This window comes from Coregonus clupeaformis, unplaced genomic scaffold (genome assembly GCF_020615455.1).
Source record: "Coregonus clupeaformis isolate EN_2021a unplaced genomic scaffold, ASM2061545v1 scaf3780, whole genome shotgun sequence".
NCBI lineage: Eukaryota > Metazoa > Chordata > Actinopteri > Salmoniformes > Salmonidae > Coregonus > Coregonus clupeaformis.
Window position 1 is genome coordinate 323 of NW_025537234.1, and position 19,833 is coordinate 20,155.

Genomic DNA, 19,833 nt, shown 5'->3' on the forward strand with positions numbered 1-19,833 from the left:
TGAATGTAGGGAGGGGCAGTTCCTCTTGCTGCTCCATAGGCAAGTACCATGGTCTGGTAGTGGATGCGAGCTTCGACTGGAAGCAAGTGGATTGTGCGGAGGAGCGGGAGAACTTTGGAAGTTTGAAAACCAGGCGTGCTGCAGTGTTCCTCTCTTCTCTCTCCTGACTGACTATGGATTTCATCCCAGGCAGGAACCGGCTGTAACTAATCCTGGTCTGAATTGATTTAATTTCAAAGCAGTGAAGGATTTTAAATTCCTTTTGAACATTGCCGCATTGGATAATATCTTAATTTGCATCCCTATTGATGAAATGGCATCAAAATATTCAAAGATAAGTACCTCAAAATGGCAACCTATAATTTTACTGACATAAATAGACTATAAAGCCGTTCAATCAATCATTACTATATGGGCGTCCTGGCATAAACTTTACAGTATTTAATTATAGTTTTCACACCCATCAAATCAAATCAAATCAAATCAAATTGTATTGGTCACATGCGCCGAATACAACAGGTGCAGACATTACAGTGAAATGCTTACTTACAGCCCTTAACCAACAGTGCATTTATTTTAAACAAAAAAAGTAAAAATAAAACAACAAAAAAAGTGTTGAGAAAAAAAAGAGCAGAAGTAAAATAAAGTGACAGTAGGGAGGCTATATATACAGGGGGGTACCATTGCAGAGTCAATGTGCGGGGGCACCGGCTAGTTGAGGTAGTTGAGGTAATATGTACATGTGGGTAGAGTTAAAGTGACTATGCATAAATACTTAACAGAGTAGCAGCAGCGTAAAAAGGATGGGGTGGGGGGCAGTGCAAATAGTCCGGGTAGCCATGATTAGCTGTTCAGGAGTCTTATGGCTTGGGGTAGAAGCTGTTGAGAAGTCTTTTGGACCTAGACTTGGCACTCGGTACCGCTTGCCGTGCGGTAGCAGAGAGAACAGTCTATGACTAGGGTGGCTGGAGTCTTTGACAATTTTGAGGCCTTCCTCTGACACCGCCTGGTATAGAGGTCCTGGATGGCAGGGAAGCTTTGCCCCAGTGATGTACTGGGCCGTACGCACTACCCTCTGTAGTGCCTTGCGGTCGGAGGCCAAGCAGTTGCCATACCAGGCGGTGATGCAACCAGTCAGGATGCTCTCGATGGTGCAGCTGTATAATTTTTTGAGGATCTGAGGACCCATGCCAAATCTTTTCAGTCTCCTGAGGGGAATAGGCTTTGTCGTGCCCTCTTCACGACTGTCTTGGTGTGTTTGGACCATGATAGTTCGTTGGTGATGTGGACACCAAGGAACTTGAAGCTCTCAACCTGTTCCACTACAGCCCCGTCGATGAGAATGGGGGGCGTGCTCAGTCCTCTTTTTTTTCCTGTAGTCCACAATCATCTCCTTTGTCTTGGTCACGTTGAGGGAGAGGTTGTTGTCCTGGCACCACACGGCCAGATCTCTGACCTCCTCCCTATAGGCTGTCTCATCGTTGTCGGTGATCAGGCCTACCACTGTTGTGTCGTCGGCAAACTTAATGATGGTGTTGGAGTCGTGCCTGGCCATGCAGTCATGGGTGAACAGAGAGTACAGGAGGGGGACTGAGCACGCACCCCTGAGGGGCCCCCGTGTTGAGGATCAGTGTGGCAGATGTGTTGTTACCTACCCTTACCACCTGGGGGCGGCCCGTCAGGAAGTCCAGGATCCAGTTGCAGAGGGAGGTGTTTAGTCCCAGGATCCTTAGCTTAGTGATGAGCTTAGAGGGCACTATGGTGTTGAATGCTGAGCTGTAGTCAATTAATAGCATTCTCACGAGGTGTTCCTCTTGTCCAGGTGGGAAAGGGCAGTGTGGAGTGCAATAGAGATTGCATCATCTGTGGATCTGTTGGGGCGGTATGCAAATTGGAGTGGGTCTAGGGTTTCTGGGATAATGCTGTTGATGTGAGCCATGACCAGCCTTTCAAAGCACTTCATGGCTACAGACGTCAGTGCTACGGGTCGGTAGTCATTTAGGCAGGTTATCTTAGAGTCCTTGGGCACGGGGACTATGGTGGTCTGCTTGAAACATGTTGGTATTACAGACTCAGTCAGGGACATGTTGAAAATGTCAGTGAAGACACTTGCCAGTTGGTCAGCACATGCTCGGAGTAACGTCCTGGTAATCCGTCTGGCCCTGCGGCCTTGTGAATGTTGACCTGCTTAAAAGTCTTACTCACATCGGCTACGGAGAGCGTGATCACATAGTCATCCGGAACAGCTGGTGCTCTCATGCATGCTTCAGTGTTGCTTGCCTCGGCGAGCATAGAAGTGGTTTAGCTCGTCTGGTAGGCTTGTGTCACTGGGCAGCTCAGCGGCTGTGCTTCCCTTTGTAGTCTGTAATAGTTTTCAAGCCCTGCCACATCCGACGAGCGTCAGAGCCAGTGTAGTACGATTCAATCTTAGACCTGTATTGACTCTTTTCCTGTTTGATGGTTCGTCGGAGGTCATAGCGGGATTTCTTATAAGCGTCCGGGTTAGAGTCCCGTTCCTTGAAAGCGGCAGCTCTACCCTTTAGCTCAGTGCGGATGTTTCCTGTAATCCATGGCTTCTGGTTGGGGTATGTGCGTACGGTCACTGTGGGGACGACATCATCGATGCACTTATTGATGAAGCCAGTGACTGATGTGGTGTACTCCTCAATGCTGTCTGAAGAATCCCGGAACATGTTCCAGTCTGTGCTAGCAAAACAGTCCTGTAGCTTAGCATCTGCGTCATCTGCGCCATAGTGCACATTTAACTGAATTTGAAGTAACAACTGCTGCCCATCACAATTGATGCCCTTTCTCAAAGAACTTTAGTCTCAAATGATTTTACTACCATCTATCGACCTTTTATTGAATTGCATCTACTACTAATCCTGGAGAAGGAAATGGAAGGTGATTGGTGGAATTTACAGTATATAAAAACGTCACTTCCGTTTCCCTCTCTCTTTTACCGTGAAGTACAGAACTCCATACGGCGTTGTCTCGTGGTGAGATAACTATTTACTATTTTCTTTAGATAAAAGTTGCGGAGACAAATACTAAAGCCATGTTACAAACAACTATGAAATTGTGTTTGAATGTATCCCATATTTGTAAAAATACAACCACTGTAAATAGCGAATTACACGTTAGGCAGCTAGGCCAGAAGCCATGTAGCAACTGCTAACCTTAGCACACGTAGCTAGCTAGCCATGCGTGTTCATGAAATCCATTGAGGAAGCTGGATACTAATAACTAAAGTAACCAACATCCATAAATGCCACCAGACTAGTTTCACACATGTATCAATAACGTATCAACTGGGTGTAATGCTTTTTTGCAACATATTTTTTATATATTAATTGGTCAGCAACATTGCATCTGACTGGGGTTAGTGGAGTAAACTTGGTGGTTACAACCTCTTCCTGACATACTCATGTCGATGTATACGTTGAGATCAGATGTCATTCTAAGGAACTGTAACAATATTTTATGATTTCATAATTGTAAATTCTGTTTTTGGAAACGGATGCCAAGGCCCCTATGGCGAGGGCCTGTATACGTACACAATAATTATAAGCATTACAGCTTTGATAGTTTGTTCAGCACACAATTAAAGCCTGACACTGTGATGTTGGTGTTCAGGTGTCGGAAGTGTGCCAGAGTATTCGGGCCGGGTTTTCGCTAACATCAGTAGGGCTGCTGCCCCATGACTGGAGTTTGATAGTGACCTGAGCCACAATGACCCGTTAGTTTCAACCAACCATTCTCTGCTTCCCTAGCTTTATGCAACATCTCACCTGCCTCGTCTCTTTTTTCCCTGCAGCTTTTCCACATAACTCGTAACTTAGGAAAAGTGGTCACGATGTCCGGAGGTCTGGATGTGCTGCAGATGAAGGAGGAGGATGTGCTCAAGTTCCTGGCAGCTGGAACCCACCTGGGAGGTACCAACATGGACTTCCAGATGGAGCACTACACCTACAAGCGAAAGAGTGATGGTGAGTGGTGGAATATGAGATACCTGCTTATTTGTCAGTTTATGAACTTAAGACTTCCGGAACTCGCACATATTATGACTGTTGAGGATGTGCAGGCTTTTGTTCCAGTCCTGCATTATCATACCTAATTCAACTATTCATGGTCTTGAGTCTTGACATGATACACTGAATCAGATGTGCTGGGCTGGAACAATAGCCTGCACACTAGTGTTTTAGGATCAGCATTGGGAGACCTCTGAAATTCACATTCCCCTTCTAAAAGCACTTGCTTTGTCCGGTCAGTGACTGGGTGAGTTGTCGTTGGAAGGGAATAGTAAAATCATCACTGTGGGTGAGATGGCAGTCAGAAACCGTAACTGACCTATCTCAATCAGTGATTGAACATCTGTCTTCCTAATATTGAATGTTTTTCTCTAGCTCAAACATTTAACCAATAGATAATGATCCCAATGTGGGTGAAACGCCCGTCTTCAGTCAGTTTTCACCAGTAATCGGTAGTCTTTTTCGTCATTGATTTTCCTGAGACAGGATAGCATGTGTATAGACATTATGGCTGCATGCATGTCGGATATCAACATGTAAATAATCATCAACAATAAATAATGTAACTGGTTGTCCCCTCAGGTGTGTACATCATCAACCTGAAGAAGACGTGGGAGAAGCTGCTGCTTGCTGCCCGTGCCATCGTGGCCATTGAGAACCCAGCTGATGTCTGCGTCATCTCATCCAGGAACACTGGACAGGTGAGATGCCCACTGCTAACTCACCTGACATATGAGGGCCCAGACTTTCTCCTGGGTTATGTTCAGTAAGCGCAAAATGGAAGTGAGCGGTCTGAGTTTTTTTTATTTTTACTTGTGTGCCCTAATGAACATGACCTTGGTCAGCTCAGTTGGCCTGATGTAATTGGGAGTTGATTGTTGGGGACTAGCTAAAAACAGCACACAATTAAAGCCTGGCACTGTGATGTTGGTGTTCAGGTGTCGGAAGTGTGCCAGAGTATTCGGGCCGGGTTTTCGCTAACATCAGTAGGGCTGCTGCCCCATGACTGGAGTTTGATAGTGACCTGAGTCACAACCAAGACATACCATATTACTGCTAAATTATATTCTTGACTGAGTCGCCTCCTGCTTGTTAGCCAATCCACTAACTCGTCTCCCCGCTTTTCTCCGACCAGAGGGCTGTGCTGAAGTTCGCTTCCGCCACCGGCGCCACCACCTTCCACGGTCGTTTCACCCCCGGAACCTTCACCAATCAGATCCAGGCTGCTTTCCGTGAGCCCCGCCTCCTGATCGTGACAGACCCCCGTGCCGACCACCAGCCCCTGACTGAGGCCTCCTACGTCAACATCCCCACCATCGCCATGTGCAACACCGACTCTCCCCTCAGATACGTGGACATCGCCATCCCCTGCAACAACAAGGTACAGACAGACCATAGACTACAGGTGTATGTTCTAGTGGTCTCATATTTTATATATATATATATATTATAGTACAGAATACAATGACTTGAACAGGCTATCATATCAGTTTGGTCCCCAATGGTGTTTTCTCAAAGTGAAAGGGTAGACTTCAGCTGATATCTTGGTCAACTGATGGAAATATGCAGCACACAATTAAAGCCTTTCACTGTCTGTCAGTGTTCAGGTGTCGGAAGTGTGCCAGAGTGACCCGGCCGGGTTTTCGCTAACATCAGTAGGGCTGCTGCCCCATGACTGGAGTTTGATAGTGACCTGAGCCACAACCAAGACCCCTACTGGGACTCTTCCTACCTAGGGAGTTTTCTTTGCACTTCCTCGTCAGTAGTTGAAGACGCCCTCCCATGTAGTCATGTTTTTACAGGGTATCAGTTAATCCACTAACGAATTCTACTAGTTTAGACTGATCAATTCTGTTAATGGCAGTCGTGTCTCTGTATGACTGACTGTTGCCGGTGCATATAATCATCAGTGACTTAGTATAAAACCCTATGTCTAACTGACTGTTGTCTGTTATGTTCCAGGGCCACCACTCTGTTGGTCTGATGTGGTGGATGCTGTCCAGGGAGGTGCTGCGGATGAGGGGCACCATCTCCAGGGAACACCCCTGGGAGGTCATGCCTGATCTCTACTTCTACAGAGATCCAGAGGAGGTAACTGACCTACTGGGACACTATGGTTCACACACTGTTTATACCATGGGTTTTCAACTCTGGTTGTGGAGAGCTGCGTGTTTGAGAAGGTTTTTGTTCTAGCCCTTCACTAATCGTTTGATTTAACTTAAACTAATTATGGTCCTTTGTCTGGACCACGATTAATTGAATCAGATGTGTTGGTGATGGACTGGAACAAAAGCCTGCTCACAATGTAGCTATTCAAGAATGGAGTTTGGATTCCCCTTCTAAAAGCACTTGCTTTGTCCGGTCAGTGACTGGGTGAGTTGTCGTTGGAAGGGAATAGTAAAACCATCACTGTGGGTGAGATGGCAGTCTGAAACAGTAACTGACTCATCTCAATCAGTGATGGAACAACCTGAAGCAAAATATGCTTCTGATGTGGTGTTGGGAGTATTGTATGCCTGCGCTAAGAATCTATATAGCTGTGGCGCCAGCTTACCTGAGCTCTCACGCAAATTGTGACATCACATCCCTAACTTCTAACCTCCTCGTCCCGTTCCAGATTGAGAAGGAGGAGCAGGCCGCAGCCGAGAAGGCTGTTGGCAAGGAGGAGTTCCAGGGCGAGTGGACCGCCCCCACGGCCGACTTCGCCCAGCCCGAGGTGGCCGACTGGTCCGAGGGAGTGGCAGTGCCCTCTGTGCCCATCCAGCAGTTCCCTGCTGGCATTGAGGGTAAGAGCTTCACTGAGGGTAAGCGATGAATACACAGGAGTGGAGGCCACAAATGGAAAGGTGGATGGAGTGGCACATTTTGACAATTACAAAACCAAATGGCTACCTGAATATGTTTGACTCAAACTTTGTTTAATTCTCCTTTTCAGCCGCTGCGCCTTCTAAGGCCCCAGCTGCAGCTGAAGGCTTTGCTGGTATGTTCTACTGAAAGTAAATTAGTAATGCCCCTTTTTTGCCCATCTAGGACCTAAATGTCCTATATGACCAACACAGAGGGGTAGAATAGTTCTCTCATAAACCTGTAGTGAAGCCTCAAATCCTCACTGCGGATCCTGTCGGGAGAAACACTTTCTCTTTGTCTTGACTGTGGAAATGTCTGGACAATAAATGGTTTGATTGTATTCTCACACACTCATGATTGTCTTCCTACAGAGGATTGGAGTGCCCAGCCCGCCACAGAGGATTGGTCCGCTGCCCCCACCGCCCAGGCTACCGAGTGGGGTGGTGCCTCCGCTGATTGGTCCTAAGTGGTGTCAATCACTCCAGAGTCAAAAGCAGTGCTGTGATCAGTGATGTCAATAAACTTGGCAGATTGTTTTTTGAAACTTGTCTGTTTTTCTTGGGATGAGGATGATTACGAATACATAGGTTATTATATTGGGCTTTTCCCGTTGACATAGATTAAATTCTATCTACTCTGTGGTTTCTTCAGTTTGGCCCTCTTCAACACTGTTAACCACAGCTACAATGTGCATATACACATAAATCTGAAATCCATACAAATGTTATATTGACTGTTCAGTTTACAATTGATATATAAAGCTAGAATCCTTAGTTGCTACATCCATTTTTGGACTTTAATGATGCCCATTTGATATTTGAAGAATGTGATTTATAAATGCCTCATGCATTTAAACTGTTAATCCACTTTATCGTTTCAATTAAGGACTCTAGCACTCCTGTGATAATTTGTACAAAACATATAGGTTGATTGTAGAAAGTCCAATTTGGCCTCTTCCTTAAATATGTTCGATTTGGGATGGATTGATAATGGATCAGGCATATATAGGCTACATTTAAATGACATAAACAGCATCTATGTGCACTTGCCACGCAATAGGGGCTTTGTCAAGACTGATTTCACATTGTATGACCACCCAATGCATCCCCAGGGTGAAAACATTATCACCCCAGATGGGACTCGAACCCACAATCCCTGGCTTAGGAGGCCAGTGCCTTATCCATTAGGCCACTGGGGCTGTTCTAGATACATTTGACGAACCCTCTCTATGTGGGTGGCAAAAAAAAAGTTGTTTTGTGGGAATGTCATTATCAAACATGCACGACAAAAACGGGGCTAAATCCAGAATTACATTTGCATTCCGCATCTGATCATGAAGTGAAGAAGAGGATGAACGCCGTTGCTAGGCAACACAAGCGTAATCCCCACACCGCAAGGAAATCACAGTCAGATGTTTCATTAGCTAACGTTAGTGGCTAACGATAGCTAGCTTGATACCCTTCGTTCACTTTACGTATTCATGCTATTCCTTCCAGGTTCTTTGGCAGCGAAGAGGTGTCTTTTCTTTTCGTATCTGTTGGTTCACTGTTAGCTAGCCAGCCAGCTAAGCTAATCCCAGCTAGAAAAGTAGTTAATAACGTTAGCTAACGTAGCTAATTTCCCACTAACGTTAGCTAGTGTTGTTATAGCTATAATCAATGTATCCATACTGAACAGTGACATAATGCAAGAGTAACTGCTGTGCCGTCATGGTAAGTCTTACAAGTTAGCCTACTAGCTGCGTACTTGTTGGTTAGCTAAAAGTCTTGCTATGTAGTTAACGTTAGCTAGTTAGCTTTCTAGCTTAATCAATGTAGCTAGCAAGCTACTTAGCCAGCTACAAACGTATATTTCACCTATTTGTGATAGGTGACGAGGTTCATTTTAAAGTAATGGCAGTAAGCTAGTTTGACAAAGGATAACGGCTATAGCTACACTATATCTATTAAAACATGACTGTCTATCTGACCAAATATGCAAATATTGTATGATTTCCGCTTTAGTAAACAAATTGCCAGCTGTCATGTCCACAATAAGGATTCTCTTCCTTGTCACATCCATCCAGATTCTGTCCCGGGTGAAGCCAGCAGTAGGTGGAGAGGCTGCAGCTAGTGTCAGTGAGAAGAAGAAGAAAAACAAAGCCAAGAAGAGCCCTCGCCTGGAGGAATACCTCAACCAGAGAGACTACCTTGGGGCCCAAACTCTGTTAGAGGTAGCTAGATAGGAACTCATGTAGCTAGCTGTCATGTGCAATCAGCAAATGAAGGATGAGCAACTCTGTAATAAATGTGACTCAAGATATCATGTGATCTGTGAAAGTCCTGTGTCCTCTCAACATTCTCCTTCCTCAGTCTTGACATTGCTCTGTCTATAAGGTCTTTCCGTTTCCGTGTGTGAGAGAGCGAGAGCACTGTGTCCTATTGTTGATGTGTTGCTTTGTCTTCTTTCAGTTTCAGCGAGATGTTGGAGAAAAAGAGGAGCATGCAGACCTTTGGATTGGCTACTGTGCCTTTCACTTGGGTGATTACAAGAGAGCAATGGAGGTGTGTGTGTTCAGTTAAATTCATTCTTGTCTGAAAAAAGCAATTTTTACAATGCTCTATGTGACACATATGTCAATTTATTTCCATGACAGGAGTACAGGACATTGACACTCCGGTTAGAAGAACCAGGGGAGGTGTGGGTGTATCTGGCCTGCACTTTGTTTTTCCTGGGGCTCTACAGAGAGGCAGAGGAGGCTGCAAACAAGGGTGAATATTAAGCTAAAATATTTTAGAATTGTTCAGTTTTTCATCCTCCTGCTTCTTACCGTAGTCGATAAGGTATTCCCCCCTTTTTCCTTTAGCTCCAAAGTGTGCACTTCAGAATCGCCTGCTCTTCCACCTGGCTCATAAGGTCAGAACTGTTACTTTTCTGTATTCGTTAAAATGTTAATGTGTGTTTCTCATCACTCTTTCTTTTTTGCTTCTGTACAGTTGCTAGTGCTGAGCGATTAGGGCTTTTTGAGGTCGTTTCGATTATAAAAAAATAATCATGGTTAAATGCACTATGCATTATGTGGGTTTTAATGCTGTAAGAACACAGAACAAAACAATTGGTAAAAGTCCCATGATGGTAGTGGCTGCCCATTACTGCTTATCAATTATTAACCATTTTTCAAATTACTTTAATAAAATATTTCAGTTGTTGTGTATATTACATTTGTTTGAGGCCTATTTGATGACTTTATTATTTAATTCCAAGTCATCATCTCATCTCTATAGAGCTGCTGCCTATGCTGTCTGACAAAATCTATTTTAGTAGTTCTTCAAAGTAAATAAGGTATACTTTTATGACTGCTGAATACCAACTATCAATCATAGATCATGTATTTTCAGGAATTCAGGATCATGTATTTTACCTCACGAAGCAACTGCTCTCTATCCCTCTCGATCACACGTTCTTCTCTCTTCTCTCGGTCTCAGACCGGACAAGTAGGCGCGCAATGGTTTATGGTCATTGTAGTTAATTACCACGTTTTCTGTACTAAACTATGTAGAATATTGGCCTTTTGGAAACTACAACTCCCTACTACATCATACAGTTCGGGCTTGATCTGAGTTATCTCTAGAGAAACTGCGCATTGCGCACAAAATGGAATTCAAATAATTGAACCGACATCGGTCAATTAGTTGTTTAAAAACTGAAAAATAACCGACATTTCGGTTAATCACTCAGCACTAACAGTTGCATAAAATCATGTTTTACACAATCCCCAAGTCCCAATACGTAGAGTGTACTGAACAATATTTTTTGGTATTTGGTATTTTATTACCAAATACCACGTATGCACTCACTAACTGTAAGTCGCTCTGGATAAGAGCGTCTGCTAAATAACTAAAATGTAAATGTAATTAGGATCCCCATTAGCTGTTGCAAAAGCAGCAGCTACTCTTCCTGGGGTCCACACAAAACATGAAACATGACATAATACAGAACATTAATAGACAAGAACAGCTCAAGGACAGAACTACATAAAAAATATAAACAACTAATTAAAAAAGGCACACGAGCCTACATATCAATACCTACACACAAACTATCTAAGTCAAATAGGGGAGAGGCGTTGTGCCATGAGGTGTTGCTTTATCTGTTTTTTGAAACCAGGTTTGCTGTTCATTTGAGCAATATGAGATGGTTCGGAGTTCCATGCAATAATGGCTCTATATAATACTGTACGCTTTCTTGAATTTGTTCTGGACCTGGGGACTGTGAAAATAACCCTGGTGGCATGTCTGGTGGGGTAAGTGTGTGTGTCAGAGCTGTGTGTACATTTACTATACAAACAATTTGGAATTTTCAACACATTAATGTTTCTTATAAAAATAAGAAGTGATTCAGTCAGTCTCTCCTCAATTCTTAGCCAAGAGAGACTGGCATGCATAGTATTTATATTAGCCTTCTGATTACAATGAAGAGCAAGACGTGCCGCTCTGTTCTGGGCCAGCTGCAGCTTAACTAGGTATTTCCTTGCAGCACTCGACCACACGACTGGACAATAATCAAGATAAGACAAAACTAGATCCTGCAGGACTTGCTTTTTGAAGTGTGGTGTCAAAAAAGCAGAGCATCTATTTATTACAGACAGAACTCTCCCCATCTTTACAACCATTGAATCTATATGTTTTGACCATGATAGTTTACAGTCTAAGGTAACGTCAAGTAATTGAGTCTCCTCAACTTCTTCAACAGTCACACCATTCATACCAGATTCATCTGAGGTCTAGAACTTAGGGAATTATTTGTTTTAGAGATGTTCAGGACCAGTTTATTACTGGCCACCCATTCCAAAACAGACTGCAACTCTTTGTTAAGGGTTTCAGTGACTTCATTACCTGTGGTTGCTGATGTGTATATGGTTGAATCATCAGCATACATGGACACACATGCTTTGTTTAATGCCGTGGCAGGTCATTGGTAAAAATAGAAAAGAGTAGAGGGCCTAGAGAGCTGCCCTGCGGTACACCACACTTTACATGTTTGACATTAGAGAAGCTTGCATTAAAGAAAGCCACTTGAGTTCTATTAGATAGATAGCTCTGAATCCACGATATGGCAGAGGTTGAAAAGCCATAACACATACGTTTTTTCAACAACAGGTTATGGTCAGGCACCCAAAAATGTAACAGTACAGCTCCCACAATCTTCTTATTATCAATTTATTTCAACCAATCATCAGTCATTTGTGTCAGTGCAGTACATGTTGAGAGCCCTTCTCTATAAGCATGCTGAAAGTCTGTTGTTAATTTGTTTACAGAGAAATGGCATTGTATTTGGTCAAACACCATTTTTTCCAACAGTTTGCTAGGAGCTGGTAGCAAGCTTATAGGTCTACTGTTAGAACCACTAAAGGCCGCTTTACCACTCTTGGGTAACGGAATTACTTTGGCTTCCCTCCAGGCCTGAGGACAAATACTTTTCTCTAGGCTCAGATTAAAGATATGATAGATACAGTGGAGAGAACAAGTATTTGATACACTGCCGATTTTGCAGGTTTTCCTACTTACAAAGCATGTAGAGGTCTGTAATTTTTATCATAGGTACACTTCAACTGTGATAGACGGAATCTAAAACAAAAATCCAGAAAATCACATTTGTATGATTTTTAAGTAATTAATTTGCATTTTATTGCATGACGTAAGTATTTGATCACCTACCAACCAGTAAGAATTCCGGCTCTCACAGACCTGTTAGTTTTTCTTTAAGAAGCCCTCCTGTTCTCCACTCATTACCTGTATTAACTGCACCTGTTTGAACTCGTTGCCTGTATAAAAGACACCTGTCCACACACTCAATCAAACAGACTCCAACCTCTCCACAATGGCCAAGACCAGAGAGCTGTGTAAGGACATCAGGGATAAAATTGTAGACCTACACAAGGCTGGGATGGGCTACAGGACAATAGGCAAGCAGCTTGGTGAGAAGGCAACAACTGTTGGCGCAATTATTCGAAAATGGAAGAAGTTCAAGATGACGGTCAATCACCATCAGTCTGGGGTTCCATGCAAGATCTCACCTCGTGGGGCATCAATGATCATGAGGAAGGTGAGGGATCAGCCCAGAACTACACGGCAGGACCTGGTCAATGACCTGAAGAGAGCTGGGACCACAGTCACAAAGAAAACCATTAGTAACACACTATGCCGTTACGGATTAAAATCCTGCATCGCACGCAAGGTCCCCCTCCTCAAGCCAGCACATGTCCAGGCCCATCTGAAGTTTGCCAATGACCATCTGGATGATCCAGAGGAGGAATGGGAGAAGGTCATGTGGTCTGATGAGACAAAAATATAGCTTTTTGGTCTAAACTCCACTCGCCGTGTTTGGAGGAAGAAGAAGGATGAGTACAACCCCAAGAACACCATCCCAACCGTGAAGCATGGAGGTGGAAACATCATTCTTTGGGGATGCTTTTTTGCAAAGGGGACAGGACGACTGCACCGTATTGAGGGGAGGATGGATGGGGCCATGTATCGCGAGATCTTGGCCAACAACCTCCTTCCCTCAGTAAGAGCATTGAAGATGGGTCGTGGCTGGGTCTTCCAGCATGACAACGACCCGAAACACACAACCAGGGCTACTAAGGAGTGGCTCCGTAAGAAGCATCTCAAGGTCCTGGAGTGGCCTAGCCAGTCTCCAGACCTGAACTCAATAGAACATCTTTGGAGGGAGCTGAAAGTCTGTATTGCCCAGCGACAGCCCCGAAACCTGAAAGATCTAGAGAAGGTCTGTATGGAGGAGTGGGCCAAAATCCCTGCTGCAGTGTGTGCAAACCTGGTCAAGACCTACAGGAAACGTATGATCTCTGTAATTGCAAACAAAGGTTTCTGTACCAAATATTAAATTCTGCTTTTCTGATGTATCAAATACTTATGTCATGCAATAAAATGCAAATTAATTACTTAAAAATCATACAATGTGATTTTCTGGATTTTTGTTTTAGATTCCGTCTCTCACAGTTGAAGTGTACCTATGATAAAAATTACAGACCTCTACATGCTTTGTAAGTAGGAAAACCTGCAAAATCGGCAGTGTATCAAATACTTGTTCTCCCCACTGTAGGAGTGGCTATAGAGTCAGCTACCATCCTCAGTAGCATTCCATCTAAGTTGTCAATGCCAGGTGGTTTGTCATTATTGATCGATAACAATAATTTTCCCACCTCTCCCACACTAACTTTACAAAATTCAAACTTGCAATGCTTTTCTTTCATTATTTGTTTTTTAATGCATGAATACGATGGCTCACTGTTCGTTGTTGGCATTTCCTGCCTAAGTTTGCCCACTTTGCCAATGAAGTAAACATTAAAATAATTGGCAACATCAAATGGTTTTGTGATGAATAAGCCATCTGATTTGATGAAAGATGGAGTTGAATTAGTCTTTCTGCCCATAATTTCATTTAAAGTACTCCAAAGTTCTTTATATCATTGATCTTTGCTTCATAATATAAATGCAACATGCAACAATTTCAAAGATTTTACTGAGATACAATTCATATAAGGAAATCAGTCAATTGAAATAAATTCATTTGGCTCTAATCTATGGATTTCACATGACTGGGAAAACAGATATGCATCTGTTGGTCACATATACCTTTAAAAAAGGTAGGTGCGTGGATCAGAAAACCAGTCAGTATCTGGTGTGACCACCATTTGCCTCATGCAGCGCGACACATCTCTTTCACATAGAGTTAATCAGGCTTTTGATTGTGGCCTGTGGAATGTTGTCCCACTCCTCTTCAATGGCTGTGCGAAGTTGCTGGATATGGGCTGGAACTGGAACACGCTGTTGTACACGTTGATCCAGAACATCACAAACATGCTCATTGGGTGACATGTCTGGTGAGTATGTAGGCCATTGAAGAACTGGGACATTTTCAGCTTCCAGGAATTGTGTACAGATCCTTGCGACATGGGGCCGTGCATTATCATGCTGAAACTTGAGGTGATGGCAGTGGATGAATGGCACGACAATGGGTCTCAGGATCTCGTCACGGTATCCCTGTGCATTAAAATTGCCATAGATAAAATGCAATTGTGTTCGTTGTCCGTAGCTTATACCTGCCCATACCATAACCCCACCACCATGGGGCACTCTGTTCACAACGTTGACATCAGCAAACCACTCGCCCACATGATGTCATACACATGGTCTGTGGTTGTGAGACCGGTTGGACGTACCGCCAAATTCCCTAAAACGACGTTGGAGATGGCTTATGGTAGAGAAATTAACATTAAAATATCTGGCAACAGCTCTGGTGGACATTCCTGCAGTCAGCATGCCAATTGCACGCTCCCTCAAAACTAGAGACATCTGTGGCATTGTGTTGTGTGACAAAACTGCACATTTCAGAGTGGACTTTTATTGTCCCAGCACAAGGTGTACCTGTGTAATGATCATGCTGTTTAATCAGCCTCTTGATATGCCACGCCTGTCAGGTGGATGGATTATCTTGGCAAAGGAGAAATGCTCACTAACAGGGATGTAAACAAATTTGTGCTCAAAATTTGAGAGAAGTAAGCTTTTTGTGCATATGGAACATTTCTGGGATCTTTTATTTCAACTGACTTTACATGTTGCGTTTACATTTTTGTTCAGTGTACTTTTTTCTTTCTTTGTAATGCAACTGTGTGGTACTGTAGGTGCACACCTACTTGTGTAATATCCCAAATAAACCAATAGACAAACCAACCATGTCTTTCCTCTCTGTTCCCAGTTCAATGATGAGAAGAAGCTGATGGGTTTCCATCAGAACCTGGAGGATGTGACTGAGGACCAGCTGAGCCTGGCCTCCATCCACTACATGAGATCCCACTACCAGGAGGCCATCGACATCTACAAACGCATCCTGCTACAGAATAGGTACTTATACTGGGTCATTCTCCCATGTCCCTTCATCAAAATCACTGATAGGCAAGAGCATAGTCCCACAAATCCCTCATATGCCAGATTACAGTGGTCCCACCAGTACCAATGGGTAGTGTGGATAGTCTGAATGAGTCAGTGTCAATCTTACTGTCAATTCGTATAACTATACACAGTAAACATACTATAAACCATATATTTAGGATGAAGTATTATACAGTTGGATGGACACATTGCCTTGTGTTGATACAGAGACAAGAAGATGGAGGGAGAAGGCTATAGTTATTTTGCAGTTGAGAAATATGGTGTATTATATTGGACAGTGCAGTCAAAAGGCAAGAGAGAAAGATGCACAAGGAGTTTGAGAGGTCAACATGTACTATTCAAGAATGCAGTGTGAACTATGGTACTAGCTATTGGATGTTTTACCATATTTACCTATTTTCTCTTTCCTCCAGAGATTTCCTAGCTCTTAACGTGTACGTAGCGCTGTGCTACTACAAGTTGGACTACTATGATGTTTCCCAAGAGGTGCTGGCTGTGTATCTGCAGAGTATTCCTGAATCCACCATCGCTCTCAACCTCAAGGCCTGCAACCACTTCAGGCTGTACAACGGCAAGGCAGCCGAGGTAAAGCAACTTCGTATGCATCAACAGTCAAAATAGACTGGCGTGCATCTACACGCGTTTGCCTAACATCCACAGTCGATGTTTATGCCTACACTTGACATGTACAGCAATAATGTGGTTCAATTTGTTATTTTATCTCTCAGGCTGAGTTAAAGAACCTCATAGACATCTCCTCCTGCTCCTTTGAGTTTGCTAAGGAGCTTATCCGGCATAACCTGGTAAGCTGTTCCACCACCTCTGTTGTGTGACTGTGTTTGCATGACAGTGACCCCTGTGCTCTATAACTTTTGACCTCTATCACCCCCAGGTGGTGTTTCGTGGTGGGGAGGGGGGCGTTGCAGGTGCTGCCCCCGCTGATTGATGTAATCTCTGAGGCTCGGTTGAACCTGGTCATCTACTACCTTAGACAAGGTGGGCCTTAGCCTCTGGTGGTTGTCTTTGAATCCTAATCCTAACATATTTTATCATCAATAACCTTTGAACTAAAGAATGGTCCTCGTGCACCTGTATGTTTCAGATGATGTTCAAGAGGCTTACACCCTCATAAAAGACTTGGAGCCAACCACACCACAGGTAGTAATAGTTTCACATTATCAGGTGTCATAAGCAGCGGAAGTCTTGTTGTTTAAAGACGAAAGCCTTAATAGCATACATACGGTGTCTTAACAAAATCCATTTATTTCAGGAGTACATTTTGAAAGGAGTGGTGAATGCTGCATTGGGCCAAGAAATTGGATCGGTGAGTAAGAAAATGTTTGACAAACTATCCGAAAACCCCCTAGGCCCACACAGTATAAATGTCCGAGTAGATTAGGAATGTCTTATATTCCTGGTGTAGTAGATCATCACTGATAGGAAATCTGACTGACTGACTAGCAGTCTCTATTCCCTCCTCCTCGTCCCTGTCTGTATCTCTGCTGCAGAGGGATCACCTGAAAATCGCTCAACAGTTCTTCCAGCTGGTCGGAGGCTCAGCCAGCGAATGCGGTAATGTGAATGAATGAATCTAAAGCGATTCAACCAAGAAGCTATGAGTTAGCTTGTGTGTGTGTTAGTATGTGTGTTTAGCGTGTGTGTTCACATGTGCGTGTATGTAAATTAAATTTAAAATATGTCTGCGTGTGAGTGAGCATGTGCATCTTTGTCTCACTGTCTTTATCTCTCTCTCCTCTCAGACACGATACCTGGAAGACAGTGTATGGCTTCCTGTTTCTTCCTTCTGAGGCAGTTTGAAGACGTTCTCATCTACCTCAACTCAGTCAAGGTTTGCATGGCCCAAAACATGTAGCATACAGACCAATAGTACAGTAGAGCACATAGGCATGGTTGCACACACATACTCAATCACTTTTCCTTTGAGTGCTTGACATATTTATGGATTGCTGTGTACTTAACATGTATGCTTGGGGAAAGAAGGTAAGCATTATTTCTCTTTGATTGTGTGTTTATTTTTGGTTTGTCTTTAACAGAGTTACTTCTATACCGAGGATACGTTCAATTTCAACTATGCCCAGGCCAAAGCTGCCTTGGGCAACTACAAAGAAGCAGAGGAGGTACATACTGTCAACCTGGAAATATGCACTACTGCTTGCATTGAGTAGTGTATTGAATCAGTTAAAAGTTCATGTTGTAACATTCTTTTATATTGGACTCAGATATTTCTGCTGATCCAGGGTGAGAAGATTAAGACTGACTATGTATACCTGAGCTGGCTGACTCGCTGCTGTATGTATCCAGCCTGCAATACATTATCCATTTGTCATCAATACATTTTCAATACCTTTACATCAATACGATATCTACATACATGATCTAAGAAACTAAATATATTACTAATTAATTATAAGAAATATATTATCTAAATAGTGTTGTCTCTCCTCTCGCTCAGACATCATGAACCAGAAAAGCCAGCTAGCCTGGGAGCTGTATCTGAAGATGGGGGCTTCGCCAGACTCCTTCAGCCTCTTACAACTCATTGCCAACGACTGCTATAAGGTGAGGCTCACTACTACTCTCTCTACTAGCTTAGTTTCCAGGCTAACCACAAGTCAGCAATGGCTTAATCTTGCGCACCAGACTTCCTCCCCAATAGACTGGGGACGAGATTAGCAAAGGCCAAGCTTTCTCAATATTCAATGCAATTAAATGCCGCTCTGTCTGTCTGTGCTTTCAGATGGGTCAGTTCTACTCGGCAGCCAAAGCATTCGATACTCTGGAGAAACTGGATCCCGACTCCAACTACTGGGAGGGCAAGAGAGGGGCCTGTGTCGGAATCTTCCAGCTCATACTGGCAGGCAGAGAGCCAAAGTAAGTATTGGCTAAGTTTCTTTAGTCCAATGTTGATACCAACACTTGTCTGTGTTAATGATTGTCCGCTACACAGAGTCACCAACACATAAAATATGAAAATCATGTCCTCCACAGAGATGTTTTGGTACATAATTTTTGTGCCTTGAGTAATTTACATTGCACGGTAAAGTGTGACTTTTGTGATTCAAGCACTTTCATTTGAACTTTATTGACAACCATTATGCTATGTTTATGTTATTAAAACATTGCCATTGTAGAATATGACCTGTTGCTAAGTTCCCATCACTAATAACCATTGTCTGTGGTTGCACAGGGAAACCCTGAAGGAGGTGCTGCCCCTGTTGAGGAGCACACAGAACCCCCAGGTGGAGTACATTATCAGAGCTCTAAGGAAATGGGCCAAAGACAACAGGGTTCCTCTGACATAACAATGTCATAACATGCTTATAACACACGTAATACACTTACTACATGTTTTTATTACATTATATATGTAGTTTACATGTGCATTTCTTATCAGTCACTTTTACTAGTGAAAATCTATTAAATAACCTGTTCTCATGAGTCATGCACAATGTGTATTGACGCACTTTATTGTACATTTGTCACACTATTTATATAATGTACTAAATGTGTTTTATTTGCAATGTATATAGTTCTGTACAATCTTGCCAATCAATTGTATTGAAATGTGTATTTTGTATTACTCAAATGATGCTGATACAAGTATTAAACAGTGTTCTCTTTATTAAGGTTTGTTGACCTTTTTTTCTCTCAATTGTTTGTTCTTCTATATGCATTCACTATTTCTCTCATGATGTCTTTGTATTATTATTATTGTGGCCATACAGACGCAAATAGGCATACATTCGAATGAAATAGTACATGTACTGTCATTTGAAGTCCAAAATGTCCTCCTATTGCTAATCAGCTTCTTCCTGATCTAAATTAAAGGAAGCAGTGTTTCTACAAAATAACTGAACACAAGACCCCTCAATTTCAACAGGTGTCCACCAATGTTTGCTTGTGTTGCATCATCAGTGTCTATGAGGCTAACTCACAGAGCCACCCAACTGGCTTGTTTGGTTCCGTTTGGGATTTACTGTGTG

At 43.1% G+C, this 19,833-nt stretch overlaps 2 protein-coding genes and 4 non-coding genes across 6 annotated transcripts; 5 read left to right on the forward strand and 1 right to left on the reverse strand.

The window, feature by feature from the left end:
- Positions 1–2,954: 2,954 nt before the first annotated feature.
- LOC123490378 (40S ribosomal protein SA) lies at positions 2,955–7,422 on the forward strand (the record flags this gene model as incomplete). The annotated part of the gene is given in 8 exon segments (XM_045220423.1): positions 2,955–2,999; positions 3,818–3,989; positions 4,614–4,732; positions 5,167–5,412; positions 5,994–6,122; positions 6,649–6,835; positions 6,967–7,011; positions 7,250–7,422. Coding segments are annotated over 7 exon segments (954 nt in total). The 3' UTR covers positions 7,345–7,422.
- Positions 3,594–3,735, forward strand: LOC123490379. The gene has a single exon (XR_006660926.1). It is a non-coding gene; the product is annotated as a small nucleolar RNA SNORA62/SNORA6 family (small nucleolar RNA).
- On the forward strand, positions 4,927–5,068 carry LOC123490380. The gene has a single exon (XR_006660927.1). It is a non-coding gene; the product is annotated as a small nucleolar RNA SNORA62/SNORA6 family (small nucleolar RNA).
- Positions 7,050–7,167, forward strand: LOC123490381. The gene has a single exon (XR_006660928.1). It is a non-coding gene; the product is annotated as a small nucleolar RNA SNORA26 (small nucleolar RNA).
- A 581-nt stretch (positions 7,423–8,003) lies between the features above and the next one.
- trnar-ccu lies at positions 8,004–8,076 on the reverse strand. The gene has a single exon. It is a non-coding gene; the product is annotated as a tRNA-Arg (tRNA).
- A 29-nt stretch (positions 8,077–8,105) lies between these two features.
- On the forward strand, positions 8,106–19,476 carry LOC123480950 (intraflagellar transport protein 56-like). The gene is given in 19 exon segments (XM_045220420.1): positions 8,106–8,590; positions 8,944–9,090; positions 9,329–9,421; positions 9,514–9,628; positions 9,724–9,773; positions 15,636–15,781; positions 16,243–16,414; positions 16,558–16,632; positions 16,722–16,742; positions 16,744–16,825; positions 16,932–16,987; positions 17,100–17,153; positions 17,338–17,401; positions 17,590–17,678; positions 17,884–17,967; positions 18,070–18,139; positions 18,303–18,409; positions 18,588–18,721; positions 19,038–19,476. Coding segments are annotated over 19 exon segments (1,677 nt in total). The 5' UTR covers positions 8,106–8,587; the 3' UTR covers positions 19,153–19,476.
- Positions 19,477–19,833: the final 357 nt, after the last annotated feature.